Here is a 22,466-nt window from a genome sequence, read left to right as displayed (position 1 = left end):
AAGAGCAATCAGGGTTCCCTGCCCTGTGGGAAGTCCAAGGACCACCCACCTCCATCCAGGTTTAGTAAGGTGAGCATCCAAACTGCCTAGGCTCCCACAAAGCCAATACGTGCAGTAGGATCAAAAACCCATTGCCATTGTTCTTGGGGTCTCAGTAGTCCTCATTGTCCGCTATGTTCAGCGAGACGGGTTTTAACCCAGGCTTTTTCAGATCCAGGCCAGCTGGCCTTGGTGTGTTCCCGATAGAACATCCCATTGTCTCAGTGTGTGGGTGCACCCCTCGAGGTCCTGAGTTCCTTGCTCGTGCTCTCTCTCCTGGTACTCCTGATTTGGACCTTGAGATTTCAGTCCAGTGCTCCAATTATGTTTGGGAGAAGAGCAGAACAGCTAGAAGTGCTTGGGTTCTGAGCGAAATCTGAGTAGGGCCATTTCAACCACACTTACCTGTCAGCTGTGCGGACAGAGATGTGCTGTGTGGACCTGACTGTTCCCACTGTGATCACATGACAAGGACAGACAAGAGAAGAGACAAAGAAGGGCAGTCAACTCTGAGCTGGCTCAGCCACCACACAGTTGACTGTCACATGCCCAGGAGTAAATCACACTGCTGCACACTTGAAAATGCCTTTTTAAAAAATACCTCCTGCTGCCACCCACTTCCTCCAAGTTCTCACACCCTCCCAGTTCACTGGTCAACCCATACTTGCCATAATATGTAGTAAAAGGGAATGTTTCTGTCGTAAACCCTTTCACCAAGGTCCCCACCTCCCTCTGGAACTCCTAACAAGTCATTTAAGTCTTAAGCTAGTACCTCGTTTTTCTTAAGTGAACCTGTTTGCATTTCCACAGAGTATTCTGGGTATTATACTTTATCTTTGCCATTAAATATCTTAGGCAAAAACTTTTACTATATTAAAGTATACCATATGTAAAAGGTGGCATCACCAAGTTCATTTTAGAGAATTGTTTACAAATTTTTAACAAGTGACTCGTAAGGACAATTGGACAATTTCAGATAATAAGGGTTAAAATTGTATAAGTTAAAGTTGCATGTCATGTTACATTTAGATTTTAGTAAAAATCCAGTTACTGTGCTGTATAAATGTCTTTACCATCATTTAAGTGTAAAACTTCAAAGTGATAAAAAACGTGTATTATTAAACTAACTACAAAAAGGTGTCCACATAAAATAAGAAACTGAAACATAGAGAAATGAGTGTGAGCAAATTAAAGCCAGATGACAGAAGCTAAATTCGAAAGAAAGCAGAAGAATAGCTCACAGATGGTTCAAGAGCAGAACAGAGTCAGCAAAACAAAATGTAGGGACACAGAGATCAAATCTGTACCATGCCTAAGTTTACAGTAGGGCTGGATGGTTGAAAACATGTTCATTCTGAATTGCAAGCCTGCAAACTAGGATGCTGATATAACTCTAATGAAGAGTAAGGGCACTGGTACTGAGTTCAAGTCTTACTTCTTCCTCTTAAGAAGTTCTACAATACTGAAAAAATAACTCACCAGCCCTAAACTCATCTCTAAAATGGGGAGAATAATAGAAGTCACTCTACTTGTCCCTGAGTAGAGGTCAGAAATGTAAAGTATTTAGTTAAGAACCAAATAACAATTGTATAGACATAAGCTTTATCCTTTGAACGTAATATTGAGTCAAATGCTTGGGCTCGCATTCCAGGTTGCATTATTGCTGAAACGGCACTGGAATAGTGTTTATCACGCAACTCCAGTTTTCACTCCACATCGCTTTCCCGACACCAGACAGACACTCCGCAGTCACATGGCCTCACTAGCGCTGACTGATTGTGGATGAGCGGCAAGATTAACGCTGAGTCAGCTGAGCTCATGGAAGTCAGGCTAAAGCAAACAGGCAGTAGTGTCATGCTCTCAGGATCCAGGATGCTGGAATGAACCAGAACTCTCCACTTACGTACATGCCCTAACCTCAATTACATTTCCTCAGCATCTTCATAAGTCACTCTGATAAGTCACTCTCTTACTCGGGGTTTCTATTCCTGTGATAAAAATACCCATATCGCAAACAACTTGGGGGGGGGCGGTTCTTTCACTTCCACTTCCACACCAGTGTCCATCAGTGAAAGACATCAAGGCAGGAACCTGGAAGCAGGAACTAATGTGGAATATACAGAGCGAGTTTCCACACCAGGCAAACCTTAACTCTCTTGGGGCTGGAAAAATAAGGGAAAAGCATACACACACACACACACACACACACACACACACACACACATCTCCAAAATATCAGGATCTCACCTAGGGTGCAGGTGAATGGAAAGCCTTCAGCAGGTCAGGGAAACTAAAGAGGGGATGCAGACAAGGGGAACTACTGGACAAACAAACTGACACACCAGGGCAAAGCTTGGTTCTTCATTTTATTATTCTTCCTACTGTTTGTTCTCTATTCCTTTTCTGTTCTTCTACCCTAATGTTTTCCTTCTGTCTATTATTAATTTTTCCTTACTTATATACCCCTTCCACACCTCAGCAAACTCTCTCAAGCAGTATAAAAATTACAATGTGGTTATATTCTATTTTTTAAGTGAATGATTACAGAGGATGTAAGTAAAAACAGCATGTTTTCCATATCCTTTACATGATTAAACATCTTACATATTACAGATGAAAGACAAGTTGTTCCAAGAACCCATGTACAATCATACACAAGCAATTTGTTATAAATTAACGAAGTATAAGTAAGCAAGGCATTTCTCTCAGCCAGTTCCTTTGCTGGCAGGCTGCATTTCATGATTACAAAGGCAGGATCAATCACTTCATTTATCTCAAGATGTAATCTTATAAGAAATCTTAAAAGAATCACAAATCTAAACTTTCGTGGATGAAAAACAGTCATCTCTACTTCAAATCTTTTGTAGGAACTCCTTCCGCTAATAGCCTTTAAGATACTGGCCCACTTTGGGCGTGATCTCATGTACTATAAATGCAAACAAAAAAACATGCATGACCCTCTTTGCTGCTGGATTCGGTTCCAGTTCCAAGCACACATAAAGGATCACTACCCTTACTGTGAGTTTATCCCCAAATAAATAAACCTTTGTTATACTCCATTCCGAGCTATTGTGCCACTCTTTGGGATGACAACATAAATCCTCAGGGTGCATATTCATTTGTCAACAATTTTTTGTATCAGAAAACTGGGGGCAGAAATGGGTACAAGGATTTAATCATCGCCTTTTATCACCAACCCATCCTAGCAAGAAAGATACAACAGCCAGCAATAGCCAGGCTGCCATTGTTCCTGCTTCCTAACCTCACTAAGTCTCTTGTGATAGTGTATCTTTATGAACTTCAAATCATTCCCCCAGGATTTTCTACCTCAAAGGCATCAACAAATAAAGCCTAAGGCTCCCTTGGGATGGGAGGGTCTCTATGAACCGGATATAAAACTGCTTGCAACCCTCACATTCAAATTCTTGCCACTCCACCTGACAAATGCCCTGATTCCACACAGTGCCACAGGGATGAACGTATGGCTGGCTCCTGATGCCTTCAACTGCTCTTTATATCCATACCAGTGTGACTGAGGGGGGCCCAAACCCGGGAAATCACTAACAGGAAAAGGCATGGGTAGTTAGATCACAGACTTGGATCTTCAGCTCCCCAGGGCTTTCCTCTATAGCTCAGAGGTCATCTTAACACACCCTCAACACACAAAAGAGCACACACACAAACACACACAAGAGCACACACATAAACACATACACACACACACACACACACACACACACACAAACACACACACCTGGAAGTACAGAGATATTCCCAGAGAACAGCAAGCAGCCTCTCTCATCTCCTGACTTCTGGTGTCCTAAGGACCCACAACTTCTTGAAATATGACACAAGAGTGAATTTCCCTTCATCCTAGTGCCTTCTGTCTCTCACCAGGAAAATCATATCCCAAAAAATTTGTCTGAAGGAAGTAGGGAGGGCTGTGGAGAAGAGAACCCTTTCACAGAGTGTTGAGCCCAAAAATGTTCTTTCCTCTCAGAGATCTTAGACAATCCTCCTGAATGACAGGCGGAGTTTCCTCTCATGTCTCCACACATAAATTAGTTCCAAATGAAGATGAGCATGCGTGGGGCCGAAGCTATACGAGGAAGACAGACCTTGGGAGGGCTGACAGCCATCAAATTGCCACCAACAAACTCTATTTTCTGAGTTTATTCTTCCTCTAGCTGTGGTTATAAAAGTGTGGAGGGGGTTTTTAAGGCTCAAAGCAAAAGTAGGTAGGAGAAGACAGCAATAAATATTTGTCAAATGATTAATCCAGACTCTTTGATTCCATGAGAGGATTAAAATTCCACAAATTCTGGGTCAAGCTTTTCTTGCTGTAACTTATTCCCTAATCAAAACAGGCCAGAAGAATGATAGCGGAGTTTGGCAGCCATAGCCCTTTCTAAACTGTCCAAAGGTTAACGATCATCAGGGCTTTAAACACCGGCATTTGTTTTTATAAAAATCAAAAGGCACCCCCTACTCTGGCAGGATTTTTCCTCTAAGAATAACAAATTAATATACATGAGTTACATGCCAAAGATAAGAATGCATCCTAAAGTGTGTGGTAACCTGAGCAAGCAGGCTTCTAATAACCAGGATATCTGTTTGCACAGAAATGGGGGGGGGGGTGCTTCAGATCCCATTTTATTTTTAGTTCACGAAAGGAACTTGGCTTTGGAATTTGAATTGGGGATGAACTTTCTTTCCTTGTCCCTCCTCTGCCCTCTAGTGGCAGCATATTTTCATGCAATTGGATGATTCGGGTCGTTCTATTGTATTTTATACCCATTATAAACTTCTAAATCAGCTTAGTATACACATTTCACTGTGTTATAAAGTTCCATGCCACTAGGTTAAAGCTCCATACTTTAAGGTTGTATATTATCTTAAAGTAACATTATCAATGTCATTGGAAAACTTCCAGAGAGAAATATTCTGAAGAAAATGCAATGTGTGTGTCAACCAAAAGGTGTGGGAGGATGAGAATATCATTTCCATCATTCCCATTGCTTAACTCTGAGATCTACGTTATCATCTCCACGCAGAGTTCTACATCGGTGACAGTATCTGCAGCTGGTCAGTAGTAGGGCAGACTCGGATCTCTCTGACCATATCTGTAGATATCCCCTAAAGGATGTCTTGGAGAGTGTGATAGAGACCTTGTTCTCAGGCCCCTGTGGCTGGGAGGTTCCTTCTTTGAGAGCCCTTGTACCCTGTCCTATCTGTTATAGTCTGTTGTCTCTTCTTGTAATTACCGCATCTGGGGTCGGGGTCAGCTGTAGCCATAACATAATGTAAAATACATTCAGTTCAACTACAAAAGACCCATAGTCTATCACAGAGCCCAAAGTTCAAATTCTCTTCTGAGATTCATACACTCTCTTAACTGTAATTCCATATAAAATCAAAAGCCAAAAGCAGATCACTTACTTTCAACATATAATGGCACAGGATACGCACTACCTTTCCAAAACACTGGGAAGGGAGCATAGTGAGGAAACGCTGGACCAAAGCAAGGCTGAAAACCCACTGGCCAAACTAAGTCCAAATTCAGCATCTCCATGTCTGATGGGAAAACGCTCTTCAGCTCTCCGTCTCCATTCAGCTTGGTTGACGGTAACACGCTTCTTTCTCTTGGGCTGGTTCCACCCATTAACATCTCTGCTCCACAGGTATCCAAAATTTTTTTGGTCTCTGTTACGGTCGCATCCCAAGACCCTCAAACAAGACCACCACAGAGCCAGTATCCAATGCAAACACATTGGGGTTTATTGATAACAAGTTAGCTAACTCGAACTGAAATCCAACACACCACCTCAGCAGGTGATGGGGGAATAGAACTGTCCCAAGTTCTCAGGGGAATGAGTTTTTGAAGGGGAAAACTGCAAGCAGGGTGGTTCACAATCCTTGGCGTTTCAGGAGTGGGTGAAAGTGTGCAACTTTTGAATGCTTTGGCTGTGGGATACAAGAATTTCAAAACAGTCAAAACAGTGGTTAATTGGGTACCTACAAGGACGTTTGAAGCAAGCAGATGTTGTTTGAACACCCTGGTGGGTCACTTTGACCAGGTCAAGCACATTTCTTGGGAATGTTTATGACTTTGCTGGGTTTCCATTCACACACACACACACACACACACACACACACACACACACACACACTCACTCACTCACTCTGTCCCCACCAGTTAGGTCCTGTCTAAAATGAAGTTCTTTCTCGAAATGGAGTTTGTTCTGCTCCTTCAGTCTCCAAGGCAATCTAGGCTTCATCTTCCCAGCTTCATGAAAGAGCCTCTCTAGGTCTCTAGTCAAGGACACCCCTAACAAATGCCTGCCCTCAGAAGCTTTCTTAGTCGTGGAGGGAGATTCCATAACCCCTCCACTCTAAAGTTAGAACCAAGTGGCCAAAGCTATTTTCTGTGGCTAGAGCATGCTCCCCATCACTCAACTACATCTTCACCAGCGTTCTGGTTTAATGGTTTCCTTCACTGCCTAAACTTAGCTGACCTAAAATTCGATCTGTAGACTGGGCTGGCATCAAACTCAGAGATCCTGCTATCTCTTCCTCCAGAGTGCTGGGATTAAAAGTGTGCACCAGCACACCAGGTTCTAAGCTTTTCTTTTTTCTTCTTTTTTTTATAAATTTCATTTAATGAGGAATAGATTTTTATGTAAAACTGCTTTGCCTCAGTGTTTGCACAGCAAGAGAGAGGGGGAATTCTGAAGCAACACTGTACAGCGATAAGCTTTATAAGGAACGGAAGAGCACGTTTTCCCACATTGCCTTCAGTCTAGTAGAGCCCAGATTCTGGTGCTCTTGCTCACAGTCCTCAGTGGAGACACTTCAGGCTTTGCTCAGCACGTTCTCCAGGGCTCTGGTTCCCTCATCAGCACTCAGGTTGTTCAGAGACACATTCTTCTCTTGGCCAAAAGCTTAGCGGGCCCAGAGCTTGGGTTGCACCTCCGAACAGTCGCGGATTAGAATGGGCAGGCCGGAGTGCGCCTTCTTCAGCTCCACGTACCCTTTTGCTGGATGAAATCCCTCACACCCTGGCTGCCCGGAGAAAGCTGGCGTAAATGGATACGAATCTCACGCAGCCCCAGCTTGCTCCCGCCGCGGCGACCACCATCTTTGCTAACCTTCTTTTCTTTTTTTTATGTGCATTAGTGTTTTGCCTACATGTAAGTCTGTGTGAGGATGCCAGATCCCCTGGAACTGGAGTTACAGACGGTTGTGAGCTGCCTTTTGGGTGCTGGGAATTGAACTGGGATCCTCTAGAAGAATAGTCAGTGCTCTCAAGCATTGAGCCTTCTCTCCAGCTCCTCTTAGCTTTTATTCAATTCCTTCTCACGATTTGGAAGATTATCTGGACGGGATCTTGCCCTGAGGTCACCACTGACTTTATTACATTTAACATTAGGATTTTCTTTAATCTGTTTCCCTCCTTGAGCAGAGGACTTAGGTCCACTCCACTTCCCGCTGCCTCTTTTTTCTTCACTGTACATTTTGTAACTTTCCTTACTTAGCCTGCTCCTTTTCATTATAGATCTGCAAAACCGTGGCTACTAACCACCATGCAACACAGTCCACACGAGGCTGTTTTGAAATCTCTGCAAATACAATGAATCCAAAATTCTTCAATTTACCTGCAGGCAAATTTTTTGGACAAGGGCAGAAAGCAGTCACATTCTTCACAAAAATATCTTAGAACAGTCTCTGGGCCACATACTTATATTCTTCTCCTCTGAAACTTCTTGAGCCAGGCGCCCACAGTTCCCATCACCCTCAACACCACTGACTTCTCTGTTCCTACCAGGATGACCTGTTAAGCCCCACTTAAACCATTCCACTGTTTTCTAATCCAAAGTCCACATTACTTGAAACAAAAGCACGGTCAGGTCTATCACAGCAATACCCCAGTCCCTGGGACCAACTTCTGTCTTAGTTAGGGTTTCTATTGCTATGAAGAGAAACCACGGTCATGGCAACTCTTACAAAGGAAAATATTTAACTGGGGTGGTTTATAGCTCAGAGATTTAGTCCATTATCATCATGGCAGGAAGCTTGGTGGCATGCAGGCAGACATGGTACTGGAAAAGGAGCTAACAGTTCTATATTCAGATAGGCAGACAGCAGAAAGAGAATGTCAGACTGGGCCTGGCTTGAGCATCTAAGACCTCAAAGCCTGCCCCTGGTGACATACTTCCTCAAACAATACCACACCTACTCCAACATGGCCATACCTCCTAATCATGCCACTCCCTGTAAGCCTATGGGGGCCATTTTCTTTCAAGCCAATACATTTGTGAAGTACATAATTTAATACAATTAACAATAACATATTCCTATGTAACAGTTCTGTAGCTTGGACTACATGTGGGACTCCTAACAATGGGAGCAGGGCTGTCCCTAACACTTTGGCTGGCTCTTGGGAACCTATTCCTCATACTGGGTTGCCTTGCCTAGCCTTCCCACAAGGGGAGGTGCTTAGTCTTACCACAACTTGATAGGGCCACATTTGTTGATACTCATGGGAGGTCAGTGCCTTTCTGAACAGAAACAGAGGAGCAGATTGAGAGGGGTGGAGGAGAAGTGGAGGAAGGAAAAGGGGAAAATGCAGTCAGGATGTAAAATTATTAATTATGTTGAAATGTGTTGTTTTTAATTAACTCATTAATGATAAGTAATTATTTAATTAAAAAATAACATTTCAACATTTGATATTAAAACTTTCAGTTACTTGGATCAACATATAAAGTGCCAGTTCTTAGGAAAAATGTTATAGGTCAACAATACTCTTCTCATATACAAAGTAAATTCTAAAAGAATTTGTTGAGTGAAATTTTATAATTCTTTCTGCATATAGGTGAGCTCTATTCACCATATCAACTATATCCTACTAAAAATCCAAGACATAAAGGCTCAAAGGACCAAAATCAAGACACAGTCTACTGAAGCAAGCTGTATTAGGCAATCTCTGGAGGAACAGAACTGATACCGTCTATACATGTTATAAAGGAGGTTTATAAGACTGGCTTTCTCAATAGGGACACAGTCTGTCCAGCAAGCCCAACTCCGACAGCCATCTCTCTGCCCACCTCCATCCCAGCCCATGAACAGACCCCACAGGTCCCCGTCTCCTGTCCCACAGCCAGGAGGGACTGTGCCTACCTTGTGTCACAGCTAACTCCACTGCAGTTTGATATCAGTGAGCAGTCACTCTTGACTGCTTCTAGGCAGAAGATTTCATGTGTTTCCTGTAGTGAGAATTTTCTTTGGGCCACCAGCTCACAAGTACCAACATGGAGACTTATTATTTATGAAGCTTGGCCTTAGCTTAGACTTTTTCCCAACTAGCTCTTATAACTTAAATTAACCAGTTTATATTGATATATGTTCTGCCACATGGTTCAGTTACCCCTTCCTTTGTACCATATGTCCTTTACTGTCTTGCTGGCATGAGAGACTCCCATGCCTAGATTCATCCCGAGTTCCTCTCTTTGCCAGGAAGTCCCGCCTCTTCTCTCCTGCCTAGCTATTGGTTATTCAGCTCTTTATTAAACCAATCCCAATGACACATCTTCACACAATGTAAGCAAATATTCCACAAGAGTCTCCCCTCAGCTTCTTTATTTTTCCTTTGGCTCTTTCTGTCATACACAGAGTCAATTCTTTTTACCCTGACCCTTCTTTACCTGGTCACACAGAGGCAGCTTCTAATCCATCATCAACAGAAAGTCCTACTAGCTGAAAATACTATAAAGCAAGCTCCTTGGGGTCCATGCGATTATTTTTACAGATCTACCTGAGAAAAAAGTCATAGAGTTAAGGAACAAAACTAAGCCACTTCTTAGATTAATTTTTTAATCTTCAGTTGTTTTAATATAGCTAACCTATTTAAGTATACTCAGATGGGAAAGTTGAAAGGAAAAGGAGTGAAGAGGTAAGGAAGGGATTTTTCTTTAAGCACTCACAGAGATAAATGAATTTCATACCTCAAAATTCAGGAATCTTTTTGTTGTGGGATAATTCTTTTGTACACTGTGAAGATGTGTCTCTGTCTAAGGTACCTTATGACTGGTTTAATAAAGAGCTAAGTGGCCAATAGCTAGGCAAGAGAGAATAGGAAGGACTTCCGGGAAGAAAGAGAAAAGGGTAGGATTAAGCCAACAAGACGCAGATACAGGCATACAATGCGGAGGAGAGGGAACATGTCACGTGGCAGAATATAGATTAATTAATGCAAGTTAATTTAAGTTGTCACAGATTCTGGGGAACAAGCCTAAGCTAAGGCCAAGCATTCATGATTAATAAGAAGTCTCCATGTCATTGTCTGGGAAGCAGCAATGCAAAGAAAGCCCAGCTATACTTTTTAATGGTTCACAGCATCATTGGACACCTGACAGCCCAGAGTGCAGACCTGAACAGAAGCCAGGACTAGCACTACAGTTCTTCGGGGCAGCAATCATGCCCAGACTCTCTGAGACCTTCAACTCAGCTGTCATCCCAGGGAGATGGGTTGCCTGTGACATAGGCAATACTTCTTGTCTCCTTGGTCCATAGTGGCTCCTGGACTGAGCTCTTCTGGTCCAAGGCACACAGGCACACGTTACAGGCCTCTTCATCTCTCACCCCTGAAGTAGAGCCAAGGTGAGGCTGCCAACATGACAGAAGAGAGCACCCCAGCACCCCTAAAGGCAGTATTCAGTGTCTTGTCACCTCTGAACAGCACAACGCAGGAAAAGACTCTGTCTTTCTATAAATAAGTTGGGATGGACCCAACAAGGTAGCATCAGGATAGATATGGGAAGGAATAGAGAGAAAGCATCTTTTGCTGCTCCTTTAACACCAAACCAAATACTGAAGGATGAGACGCCTGAGAGCCTCACACACACACACACACACACACACACACACACACACATCTTTGACAAAACAGGAACAAATAATGGAAAATATCATTTTTATTCTGGGGAACATAAATGCATCTTTAAAATATCCTTCTGAGGAGGGGAAATAAAGAGACACGAGTGTCATCATTCTAATTGTCTTCCACACAAAGATCAGGTGGGGAGGTTTACACGCCTACACAAGTTGGAGATTTACACACTGACACAAACTCCCGCCTGTGGCAAACATCCCCCCAGAACCCCCCAGAAAGGGAAACAATTGATTTTCAAAATCATCAGAGGCAATCATCAGCCATAGAAGGAGAACAGTCACACTTGGGTTTCTGAAAAGGCTAGTTTTAGATGAAGTCCTTGAAAAATAAATCATAATCAATGTTCCACCAAGTACAGAAGGATGAAACAAAAAGTGAAAAGAACTGAAGAGTGTTGAAGGGAGCCCATGGCTCCATTCTTACAGTGATGGCAGCTGGTGTCTCCACAGAGGTCACAAGAGGACAGCTTCACCTTGGAATTGTAGCTTCTCACTGCCTGTCTCCCTGTTTAAAGAGGCAGACATCCAGGTTACATGTCTCCTTTGTCGGGAAACAGTGGTTTTGCTAAGCATAAATCATGAGAGGGCCATGCTTCACAACGTTAACTTTTTTTTCTCAGAAACAAATGAGATGCTCAGGAGGCACAGATGGTAAACAAATGCCGAGAAACAGTGTGTTCAGCCCGCTCTATCTACAATCAGTGGGCCAGCTTTAGAAGACAGCAAATTGGCTGCAGCCCTCCACTGCAAACACGACCTTAACTGGAAGGGAAAGACTTTAAATTTTGCGTCATTTAATCTTCTCAAGAGTTTATTTGGAAACGATATTGTCTATGCCAGTAGACCTCCTGAGAAGTGTCTGACCTAGACTTCACTAAGCGAATCGAAGGATGATGGAAATATATCTGTATCTGTTGTTAGACAGGGGCATACTGTCAAACTCTATTCATTCCAGGTACAATTCATAGCACAAATGGATAGTGTTTAGCTGCATAAACAACCAATCACAAAATAATAAACTTACCAAAACAAAAACAACTACGCTTCAGTGTTTTAAAACAGAGCGCATACTAACTAATAACTACTCAGTTGGGGGTGGTACAAGTTATAGTACAGATAACACTTTAAAAACTATGTAAGGTACATATCACCCTATAAAAATCTCAGTGCAAACAAAACATTTCATTTTATAATTTTAATTAAATTCTATTTTTAATTTTTCATGATTTTTTGAAGATTTTTCCAACATCACAAATGTATCTCCAGCTACTTAAAAAAATAGTAGGTTTAATTTTTCTTATCTTTTACTCAATCTCACCAAAAAAAATTATAGCAAGGGACTGTCATTAGATCCCCACAATACAGTCTATCACTTCACCTCAGGAAAAAGGTCCTATGCCTATGTTCTTAAATATCCCATAAGACCCTGGGTGTAGCCGCATCATCGACAGAGGCTGGGATATCCCATAAGACCCTGGGTGTATTGTCATGACAGAGGCTGGGATATCCCATAAGACCCTGGGTATACCTGCATCATCAACAGAGGCTGGAAGCAAGGAACAAGAGGGGCTGGCTTTTGTCCTTGGAGACAGAACTACCTAGAACCATACTTTGTCTTGAATGCTCTAACAAGCATCACCAAAACTGCGAGCTGGTTCGCCTTATCTCAATGAAATTCTCACAGCCAGTCTCATGCACTCCAACATCTCTGAACACCATGGGTGCTCATTCAGAAAGGACTGCACACTCACAAAGCTTCACTCTGAGAGTCATTTTTCATAAAGAATTTGGGAGTCCGCCAGGACGGCTGACTGCTTTCATGTTTTACATCATTCCTAGTTTATAAAATGTTACCAGTCATATCAAAGAAGTTCAAATTATCATTCCAAGAACTCAGTTTTTCTTGATACCAAAAATAATGCATCTCCTCCATCCACACTTTTCCCTTCCAACCAACTGTCCTACAAAACCAAAATAGTGAGATGGTCACTTCTCAATGAGCAGAGTGCCTGGCTTGACTTCTAAAGTCTTAGGAACCCCAGACCCCACTTACTTGGTTCATAGTAATCCACTATAGATACTGAAGCCTCTTGAGTATTTGAAACTTTGAAGTTTCTCTCAGCAGGAATATCAACACAAAACTGGGTTTCATTTACCTTGAAAAAATACAAAAGATTAGAAAGGGGCTGTCACACTATAGTTCATGGGAAAAGTCAGAGACTTTTTCTTTCATTTTAGGCTTTCTGCCTGTCAGGTACTATAGTTAAACTAATCTTATTTAAATCCAAAACAATCCTTATAAGATAGGAATGCCTCTTAGTCTTATTTAGTCCCTAAAGGGATTGTCGAGATTTAGAATTATTTAGTAAACATCCAGCCTGTTCCCAGGGCAACCCAAATCCCTCTCAGGCAGAGCATCTCAATTCTAGCTGCTGCTAATGACTGGAAGAGGCCCAGCTCTGCAGACAGTGGTCCGCCTATAGGAGCATCACAGATAGACCTCAGGTGAAGGGGCGCATACCGCAATTAATAAGGGCCTGATATTTATATGTGTAAATGACCATGATTTACTCCTGGTGAAATATAAACTGTTCCAGCTATCATGGAAAATCAGTGTGGATGTTTCTATATGCATGTACAAAACACGTATATACATACACATATCCATTATATGTATACATACACACCCATGACCCCATGACAAAGATATACCACTCTTGTGTATGTACTGAAGGGACTCTAAGTAGACAATACAGAGATACCTGCCTATCTGTGTTTCTTCCTGCACTTTTCATAAGTCAGGAAATGGAACCAGCCTAGAAGGCCATCAACAAGTGAACAAATAAAGAAAATGTGTATTATATATACGCAATGGAAGGCCAATTTAGCCATAAAGAAAATTAAAATAAAGGCATTTGCAGGAAAAGAGATGGAATTGGGAACTATTGTATTAAGCAAAGCCAGGCCCAGAGTGATCAATGTGTTTTCTGTCATCTGCAGACGCTAATGTTTCCGCACCAGAGGAGGAGGTGTGAGACATCAAACTAGAAAGGGGGCCACCAGGGAAAAGAGGACAAAGAGACTGATGTGAGGAAAGGAATGGAATTTATGTGAACTGAAAGCAGAAACTGGGCACTGGGAGAGGTAAGAGGCACTAGTTAGAGTGAGCAGAGTAGAGAAAAAAAAATTTATAAAACCGTGGACATATGTAGGTGCCATAATGAAGCTCATTGCTTTCTTTGTCCATTTATGAAAATAATTTTTTAAAAATGATTTTTAAAAGCTGCTTATTGGGGGAGGGGAGATGGCTCAGTCAGTAAAGTGTCTGTTGTGTAAGCACAATTCACGTCCTGACTTCACACCCAAAAAGCCAAGCACGACAGCATGAGCCTGGAATCCAGCACTCAGGAGGTGAAGATAGGCAAATCCCTGGAGCTCATTGGCTGGCCAGCCTACGTGAATCAGAAAGCCCCAAGGTCAACGAGAGAGCCTGACTCAAAACAATAAGGTAGAGAGTAACTGGGAAGACAGCCAACGTCAGTCAACTTCTGGTCCCCACATACACATATACACCAAACACACAAATGAAAAAAGTAATCTTCCAAATGATTGTATAATATTATACATATATACGTGTGTATGCATAATGCATATGCATGATAGTTCAATAAACAATTACTAAGCTTTTAAAAAAGACCTTCCTTGGCTCATCATTAATAATAACTTTCATTAATTTCATAGCGAATTTTTTTTAAGTTTGTAAGTGTATGTGGTATGTGTATGTCTGTGTGGTGTGCGTGCATTTGTGTGGAGGGGATACATTCGCCTATCCATATGGAAGCCATAAGGATAAGGAAACGGGCATCAAGCATCCTACTCTACCAACCTCCAATTTATTCTTATGACCCAGAGTCTCTCACTGAACCTGGAGCTAGAGTGACAGCCAGTAAACCCCAGCAATACTCCTGTTTCTGCCCTCCAAAGTGCTGGGGTTGCAAGCTTGTGTGGTCACACCCGGCTTTTTACATGTATCCTGAGGATTGGGATTCGGGTCACCACATGTGTACAGACAGTTCTCGTACCCACTGCGCCATCTCCCCCGCCCCAATGATGATTTTTTTTTCCATAGAAGAAAACATATAGTTAACATATCAAAATCATTCAAAGACAAAAAGCTTACAGAAAGCATACTTAATGGGTGGCAGGCTTCTAAACACAACACATCAGACATTTACCAAAACTAGCTTGATGAAACCTCTTGCTACTTACAGAATCTAAATAAAGGTTGAGTTTCCCGTGATCATACTCTACTTTCTTCACCATCTCGCTCAGAGGAATCGCATCTGTAGGGACAGTGAAGCCACTGAGCAGGTTAACCTCCATAAGGGCCATGCCGCTCCTCTTCGAGCCCAAAAATCTACACCAAAGTGATGAAGAAGAAAGAAAAACAAGTGTTCCTTATGCAAAAGTTAAAACTACCAAATATTATTCTAAATACTGTTCTAGCACAAGTAAAATTCACTGTAGGAAATTTTTAAACAACGTGTTCTGTTCTTACAGCTGTGGCAGTCTCCCAGCTCTCAGTGACAAGTAGAAGGACAGCTAACCTGGTCCCTTAAATAGGACAGAGTGCCTACAGCGAAGCGGGTGTGTGCTTGCGGGTTGGAGCGGGTACAACGCACAACCATCCAATAGATTCCAGTGGTGTTTTATACTGGTCCTAAAGTAAATATGTCTCAAAACATTGGCATTCTCTCAGAAGTTGACAGCACCTACCTTTCCAGCTTAAATCAACAAATGAAAAAAAAAAAAGGCACTTCCCTTGGCCACTCGGTGCAAACCCCAGTCTGAGACACAGAGGATTCTCAACCACCATTTTCTGAACGAATGAATCAATCAACCAATCAATCAATCGATCAGAGAGAAAAGTGGGCATATTACTGGCTGGAAAGAACTACTCTAGTAAGACCTAAATGAGATGTATGTAAAGATTTTGTTCAATATCTGGCATATAGGTTTGTGATACATATAAATTCCTCCTATTGATAGTAAATAGTAATTGCATGATGTTTTTATTATTTAATAGAGACCTGGTTAAGAAAGAACAAAGGAAGTCCTATTTCCTTCCCCGCTGAGAAGGAAGGTGCTATAGAAATGGTACTAGCGCCAGCTGCTGGTCAAAATGCACTAGGGGAGGAATGGGGCGAACACATGGAGATGACCCTCATAAAGCAATAGGGGTTTCCAGCCAAACAACATACTGAGTTCAACCACAGTGCCTTGGGATATTTGAAAAGAGCAGACACCAGGTCCTCACAGCCAGGGCCTTCTAACAGTTAGCCTCTCACTGAATACCAACCAACGCTGCGGTGAGAAGACAGACCGATAGAACTGAAATTGTAAATTCTCTTGATTCAACAACTTTCTCATAGTTGTTCTCAAAATCACGTGCACAAAATAACCGAGAAGCTGGGGAGGAGGACAACTTCGCATCTCTACTGCAAAGCCAGCATGTCTGGGGAAAGGAGATCCTCGGGTGCTTTGGATGCAGGCCAATTTTAGAACCACTCTGGGAACTGAAGTTACCAGGACACAATTACCCAAGACCAGAATCTTCTAAACTGGAGTGCTGTCACTACCTAAAACAACTATTCCTCTTCCTAGATTTGCATCCTGTTATAAATTTTGGGCCAAAAGTATAAAAGTTAAAGATAAATCTGAACCCTAAATGAAACTATTTCAAAAACAAAAAATAGTATTTGTAGCATTAAATATGATTGAATATTTTACAGTTTTCCTAAACTAGGCTTGAGTTTTGTTAGCTTTTATTTGTATCCCCACTCATCCCTGGATTTTTACTAGATTTATAGCAAGAGGTGTATACCCCCTCACTTGGAGTGGATTTATAGCAAGAGGTGTATACCCCCTCAACTATAATCATAAAGTGGCTAGTTATCCCCCAAATCCTTGGTCCATTATTGTGCCAATGGGCAAATCTTGCCTGTTGGGTTAGAATTGTAACACACATGATCTACAGCAGGGTGAGACCACTGAGGAGTTTTCTCCCCCTACAGCCTACATAGCACCTACATAGCACAACTTAGGAAAAGCACTGAAAACTAGCCAGGAGGGAGAGAGCTTCCAGTTCATCCCACCTTGATCTATGTCCCATGACCAGAATGTGTAGTGCCTTCATCAATGGGGTCTTTATCATCTGGTTCTGATGCACCAGCAAGAACAATGGCAAAGCCTGCCTACTTGGGGGTCCTCTGAGACCTCTCCAGCCAACAGTTCCCAGGGAAGTGTCCCACAGCTGGTGCTGAAGTTCTTATTTACAAGTTTATAACAAGATGGCTCGGCTGGTAAAGAAGTCTGCCATACAAGCTTGGTAGTTAAGAGTTCGAGTCATAGGTGGAAAAGCAGAGCCAACTCTATACAGTTGTTCTACAACTTCTTAAGAATCTCAGTACTTGTATCACACATAGCACAGGACCATGAGTGAGCTCATCTCAGCAGAAGGTGCAGTCATCTTGGAGGAGGAAGCTGCTGTTGCTCATTTTTGCACACACTGCCAACACATACTAAAAACATAAGGAGACTTTGCCATCCCTCTGAGCCTCACCCCAGGGAAAGAAAGGCTTTACCACCTCTATGGGTTGAGACATCAGGCAGCTGACATGGCAGTGCCCATGTCAACAATGTGTTCATTCAGGGCTTTCTCACATTCCCTCAATAAAATTAAGAATTAAATAATTTAATGTTTTTCTACCTAAAGGGTTTAAACTTTCTTACTGTGCTTCTGGTGTGTAATCTGTGGAGTGGTGGGATGAATGATGAAGTCTCTTAAAAGTGACTCCTTAACTGATCTCATTTGATAACCATACAAATTAAGCCTGCAAATCTATTTTCTTGAAGGCACTGTTAGGCAGGTACCTACCTTGTGCACACATTCAAATTCATGTGATTGACATCATCTTCTTCATCATTCACATCAATCTCTAAATCAAAAGCTTCTTTATTTTCAATAGATCTTCGACTTCTAAAAGAATCTGAACTGTTCACATTATAAACAATATTAAGCTGCAATAAATAAAAAAATGGCATAAGTGAAGTCATGGATCTCGGAGGAAAACCAACAACTACCACTTTATTAAAGCACCAAATGTCCTAACTAAATTCTAAATATTTGTCCTTATAGCCACAGATTTCCTTCCCCATCGAAAACACTATTTTTGAAAATTAACATCTGGGATAAACTAGCAGTAAGGTGTTTGCTATAGTCTAAGTAGTAGGTAATAATTCTTTCTGTAATGAAATCAATTAGATTTATAGTCAAACTAAAAATAAACAGCTAAAAAAGACATCATTATCCAATGCTTTTATAAATGTTTGTCATTTTTATTGAGAAAACTATTAGACAATATTGCAAAGCAAATGGCAGACTACCAGAGATGATGCTTATGGATTATTTTCTCAAGGAATGGAAGACATTCTCTTGAGGATAAAAGGAAAAGCTACACACAACTTTCTTGAACGTAGTTACTGATAAATAATTAATTTCCTAATTTCTAAGTTTTGTCACCCAAATGGAACCTTGGAAACTCCCAGGAAGACAAATCAAACTCAAACACCACCTGTCCAACTGCCGAGGATTCTTTCTCATCATAAAACATTTTTCAAAGATGATAAAGCAAGTGACAGCCTTCAGTCCACTGAGCCTTCTTCCGCACCTCTGCTGTGCCTCTCTGATGTGAAAGGTGCCGTGGGAACACTGGAGCAGTACAAGGACCAGTGTCTGTCTCAAAGCCACGCTAAATATGAAGCCTGGCAATGCACACACATTTTCCTAGCTTGCCTGAGCCTAAACAAACAGAACTTTTAAATATTTAATGCACCCATTTATTTTGGAACCAAGTTTATAAATTTTAATATTACTATGTTATACTGAATTTCCCTTTAATTCTACTTGAATCGTAGGCATAAAAACGCATACACCTCAGAAGCAAACATCTAGAATCCTTCTCAGATGTATACACCTTAAATTATCTCTTGCTAAGCCTTCTCTCCTCCAACCTAAGAGCTCTAATCCTTTTTTGCCACAACAGAAATTTGCGTCATCTTTCTGACTGAGGTATTCTGGACATTTTCCAACTCTTTTGTAAACTACAGCAATTAATGCTGAGTATAATATAACTGGGACAACTCCTAGAGCAGCTCTCTGACCTCTAATCGCTGTATGTTACCTCCAGTCTTTCCATGGTGTGCGGCTGTCCCTTTAGGGACGAGTGTCATGAAGCAAGAGGACTAGGCTAGTCATTACGGCAATGATTAATATCTATCTCTAAGTATTGAAGGTTATAGGTGGCTGGTGGGAAAGCTCAGCTAGCCACTCACAGAACTTCAAAAGAAGCCATTCAGCATTGCTTAGAGTTTTAGAACCCAAGTAAGTGAACATCTACTACAAGCCTGAGCACTCTTTTTCCAGGGCACTGATAAAAATAGTAACAATGACTATCTCAGTTCTCATTTCTGCATGATTAATATTTTTATATTTTTCCCTCTTTCATGAGAAAAGGCTATCAGTCCCTCTCTCTTCTGAATTTTGATACAGACGCTGGCTAGCGAACATTCTGACCAGAAGGTCTGCATTTGCCACTGCCCTTCAAACCTCAAGCAAAAGTCATTTTATTCAATGATTTGTCTACACATCACTGACCAAGAATAGCTTCCAACAAGGCTGTAATTCCAACAAATGTGATGATTAAAGAATACTAAGTTCCCAGGACTTCAGGATTGACTTTTTACACTGAACGGCAGTTTTGGGATGAAGAGTTTCCTATGGTCTTCAATAAAGATCCACAAAAATTATCCTGTTTTTTCTTTCCTTCTCACGGAAAAACATTCTGCTTCACTTTAATTATTCTTCCTTGGTGTTTTTAAAAGATGCTTTCTGTGCCTTGAGTACCATGCAAAATGATCTTAGAGGGCCAGAGAGGTGCTTCAGCCAATCAACGTGCTTACTGCACAAGCCTGAGCATCTTAGTTCTTCCTTCAGAACCCACAGGGCAGGGAGAAAGCAGACCTCCACACATGCACAATGGTACATGTGCACCAACACACACACACATGCATGCATGCCTGCCAAAAATAAATTATTCCTTCCAAAAATCTTGGAAATTATTTGGCAGCTTCCAAATTATATGTGTTTGATAAAGTGTGTCTTTTCTATTGGACGGTATATGCAGCTGTGCTAGTTAGCTTTCTTCAGCTCGACACAAATGAAAACATCCAGAAAGAGGAAATTTCAGTGGAGAAATTACCTTCATTCGATTGACCTGTGGCCATGTCTGAGGGACAGGCATATTTTGATTAATGTTTGATCTGAGAGGGCCGAGGAACCCTGGGCAAGCGGCCCTGGGCTGTATAAGAAAACAAGCCGAGCAGGCCAAAGGAGAAAGCCGGTGAGCCGAACTCCTCCATAGCCTCGGCTTCGGTTCCTGCCTCCCCGGCCCTGCCCTAACTTTCCTAGGCAATGGTCTGTAACTGCAATGACTAAGCAAATGAACCCCTACCTTCCCAGTCACTTTTGACCACTGTTTTTCACAGCAATAGACAGCAAAGAAGATGCTGCCCTCTCAACAGAAGTAACCATACCAGTATTTTTTTTAATATTTATTTACTTATTATGTATACAATATTCTGTCTGTGTGTATGTCTGCAGGCCAGAAGAGGGCACCAGACCTCATTCCAGATGGTTGTGAGCCACCATGTGGTTGCCGGGAATTGAACTCAGGACCTTTGGAAGAACAGGCAATGCCCTTAACCACTGAGCCATCTCCCCAGCCCCCCATACCAGTATTTTTTAAAAAGTGACTTTTTGAACTATTTTTAAAAAGAGAGAAAACTGGGAGAGACAAAGGACAGGGTAAGTGTGCATAACTAAGGACATGAATATGATCAAAATAGGTTATACATATTTATGAAAATGTCATACTAAAACCTATTTAATATAATTAATAGTTTTTAAAAATACCTTTCTCTCTAGTAGACATTTTATTACCTTCTAAGTGGTTGTTTGGTTTGTTTCCACCCAAGTCATAATCATTTTTGGCCTTATCGTTTATTCTCTTGGGTTTCCATTAGTATTATTTTAAAGACTCCATTCTATGTTTTTAGGGTAATTACTCCAGTCAGTACTTTCAATACCGTCTCCTTTTTAATTCCAGCACTTATTATGCCTTCAAAAGCAGGTTTGTTGGCATTTTCATCCCATATCATGACTCCAAACACAATAATGCTTGAATTTTTAAATTTGTTATTTTATGAGGTTTTACCATAAGGAAACACATTGTCCATCAACTTACAAACCATACTGACCTCATATTCTTAGATAAATATTAAGAATTTATAAGTAAAATGCATATTTGTTATCAGGTAAACACAACATAAATTTTATCAACTATCAACATTGTAATGTTTTAGATTCATTTTAAATTTTAATGATGTATGTGTGCATGTGTGTTTGCATGTGTGTGTATGCACATGTGTGTGTGAGCACATACACAGAGGTTAGAGGTGCAGGATCCTTCTAGAACTGAAGGTATAGGCAGTTGTGAGCACCTCACACGGGTCCTTTAGAAGAGCAGTATTTGCCCTTAACCACTAAACCATCTCTATAGCCCGTTAACATCATAATTTCTGAACTGTTTTTCAAATATGACAAAAATGTAGAAACCAGGCAAGGTGGCACATGCCTGAAATCCCGGCACTTGGGAGACTGAGGCAGGAGGATCACTGGTTTGAGAGCAGTTTGGACTATAATTTGAGTATATTACTAACTGTGTCTGCATAGCAAGACTATACCTCAAAAGGGGAAAAAGGTTTCCCAGCTGTTCACATAAATCACACTGGAGGATTTCAACACTGCCTTCAAAAAGCAAGTAATCTCCAAGAGATGTTTTCAAGCAGATTGTCAACACAAGTAAGTATTGTCTACGCCCTAGTTAGTAACATCTCCAATACTTACTAAATAAAAAAAATGTATCTCATCTAAGTCACAGAAGCAAATTATTAAGAATTCTATTCTATTTTTTATTATATGTTCACTTATTTATTGTGAGTAAATCAAATGCTTGGCATGGCATTTGTGTATAGGTCAAAGGACAAATTGAGGTAGTAGGTTTCCTCCTCCTACCACATGGGTCCCAAGGATCAAAGTCAAGCTTGAGAGCAAGCGCCTTTATTGACTGCGCCATCTTGCCAGCCGTCAACAAGAATTTCACACACGCTATCTAAGTGAAAGTTTTAGCAAAGAATTGTTACTAAAGGTCACATTTAACTGCAAAAATAGGCCATCGTATATACATACCTGGCAAATAGCAAATCCCGAACCACGAGCAGAAATATTCACTTCTGTGGGCTCCAGCGCAGCAAGCTAAAGGAGAGAGAGAGAGAGAGAGAGAGAGAGAGAGAGACAG

At 41.4% G+C, this 22,466-nt stretch overlaps 1 protein-coding gene and 1 pseudogene across 1 annotated transcript in view; both read right to left on the bottom strand.

The window, feature by feature from the left end:
• LOC126489910 (NADH dehydrogenase [ubiquinone] 1 alpha subcomplex subunit 2-like) overlaps positions 1-7,553 on the bottom strand; it is a 30,036-nt pseudogene extending 22,483 nt beyond the window's left edge.
• Positions 7,554-10,994: 3,441 nt separating this feature from the next.
• The window catches only part of Cd109 (CD109 molecule), a 102,979-nt gene continuing 91,507 nt past the window's right edge, over positions 10,995-22,466 (bottom strand). Inside the window, exons 29-33 of the mRNA XM_050126341.1 lie at positions 22,358-22,423; positions 17,927-18,069; positions 15,259-15,406; positions 13,043-13,145; positions 10,995-11,494 (exon numbers count right to left, since the gene is read on the bottom strand). Coding sequence (XP_049982298.1) covers positions 11,328-11,494; positions 13,043-13,145; positions 15,259-15,406; positions 17,927-18,069; positions 22,358-22,423 — 627 coding nt within the window. The 3' untranslated portion in view covers positions 10,995-11,327. The remainder of the gene's footprint in view (positions 11,495-13,042; positions 13,146-15,258; positions 15,407-17,926; positions 18,070-22,357; positions 22,424-22,466) is intronic.

Source organism: Alexandromys fortis, unplaced genomic scaffold, assembly GCF_014885135.2.
Source record: "Alexandromys fortis isolate MF-2015 unplaced genomic scaffold, M_Fortis_MF-2015_v1.1 scaffold_22, whole genome shotgun sequence".
In the NCBI taxonomy this organism is placed as follows: domain Eukaryota; kingdom Metazoa; phylum Chordata; class Mammalia; order Rodentia; family Cricetidae; genus Alexandromys; species Alexandromys fortis.
Note: the sequence above shows the minus strand (reverse complement) of the source record. Positions and strands in the feature narration are given on the sequence as shown.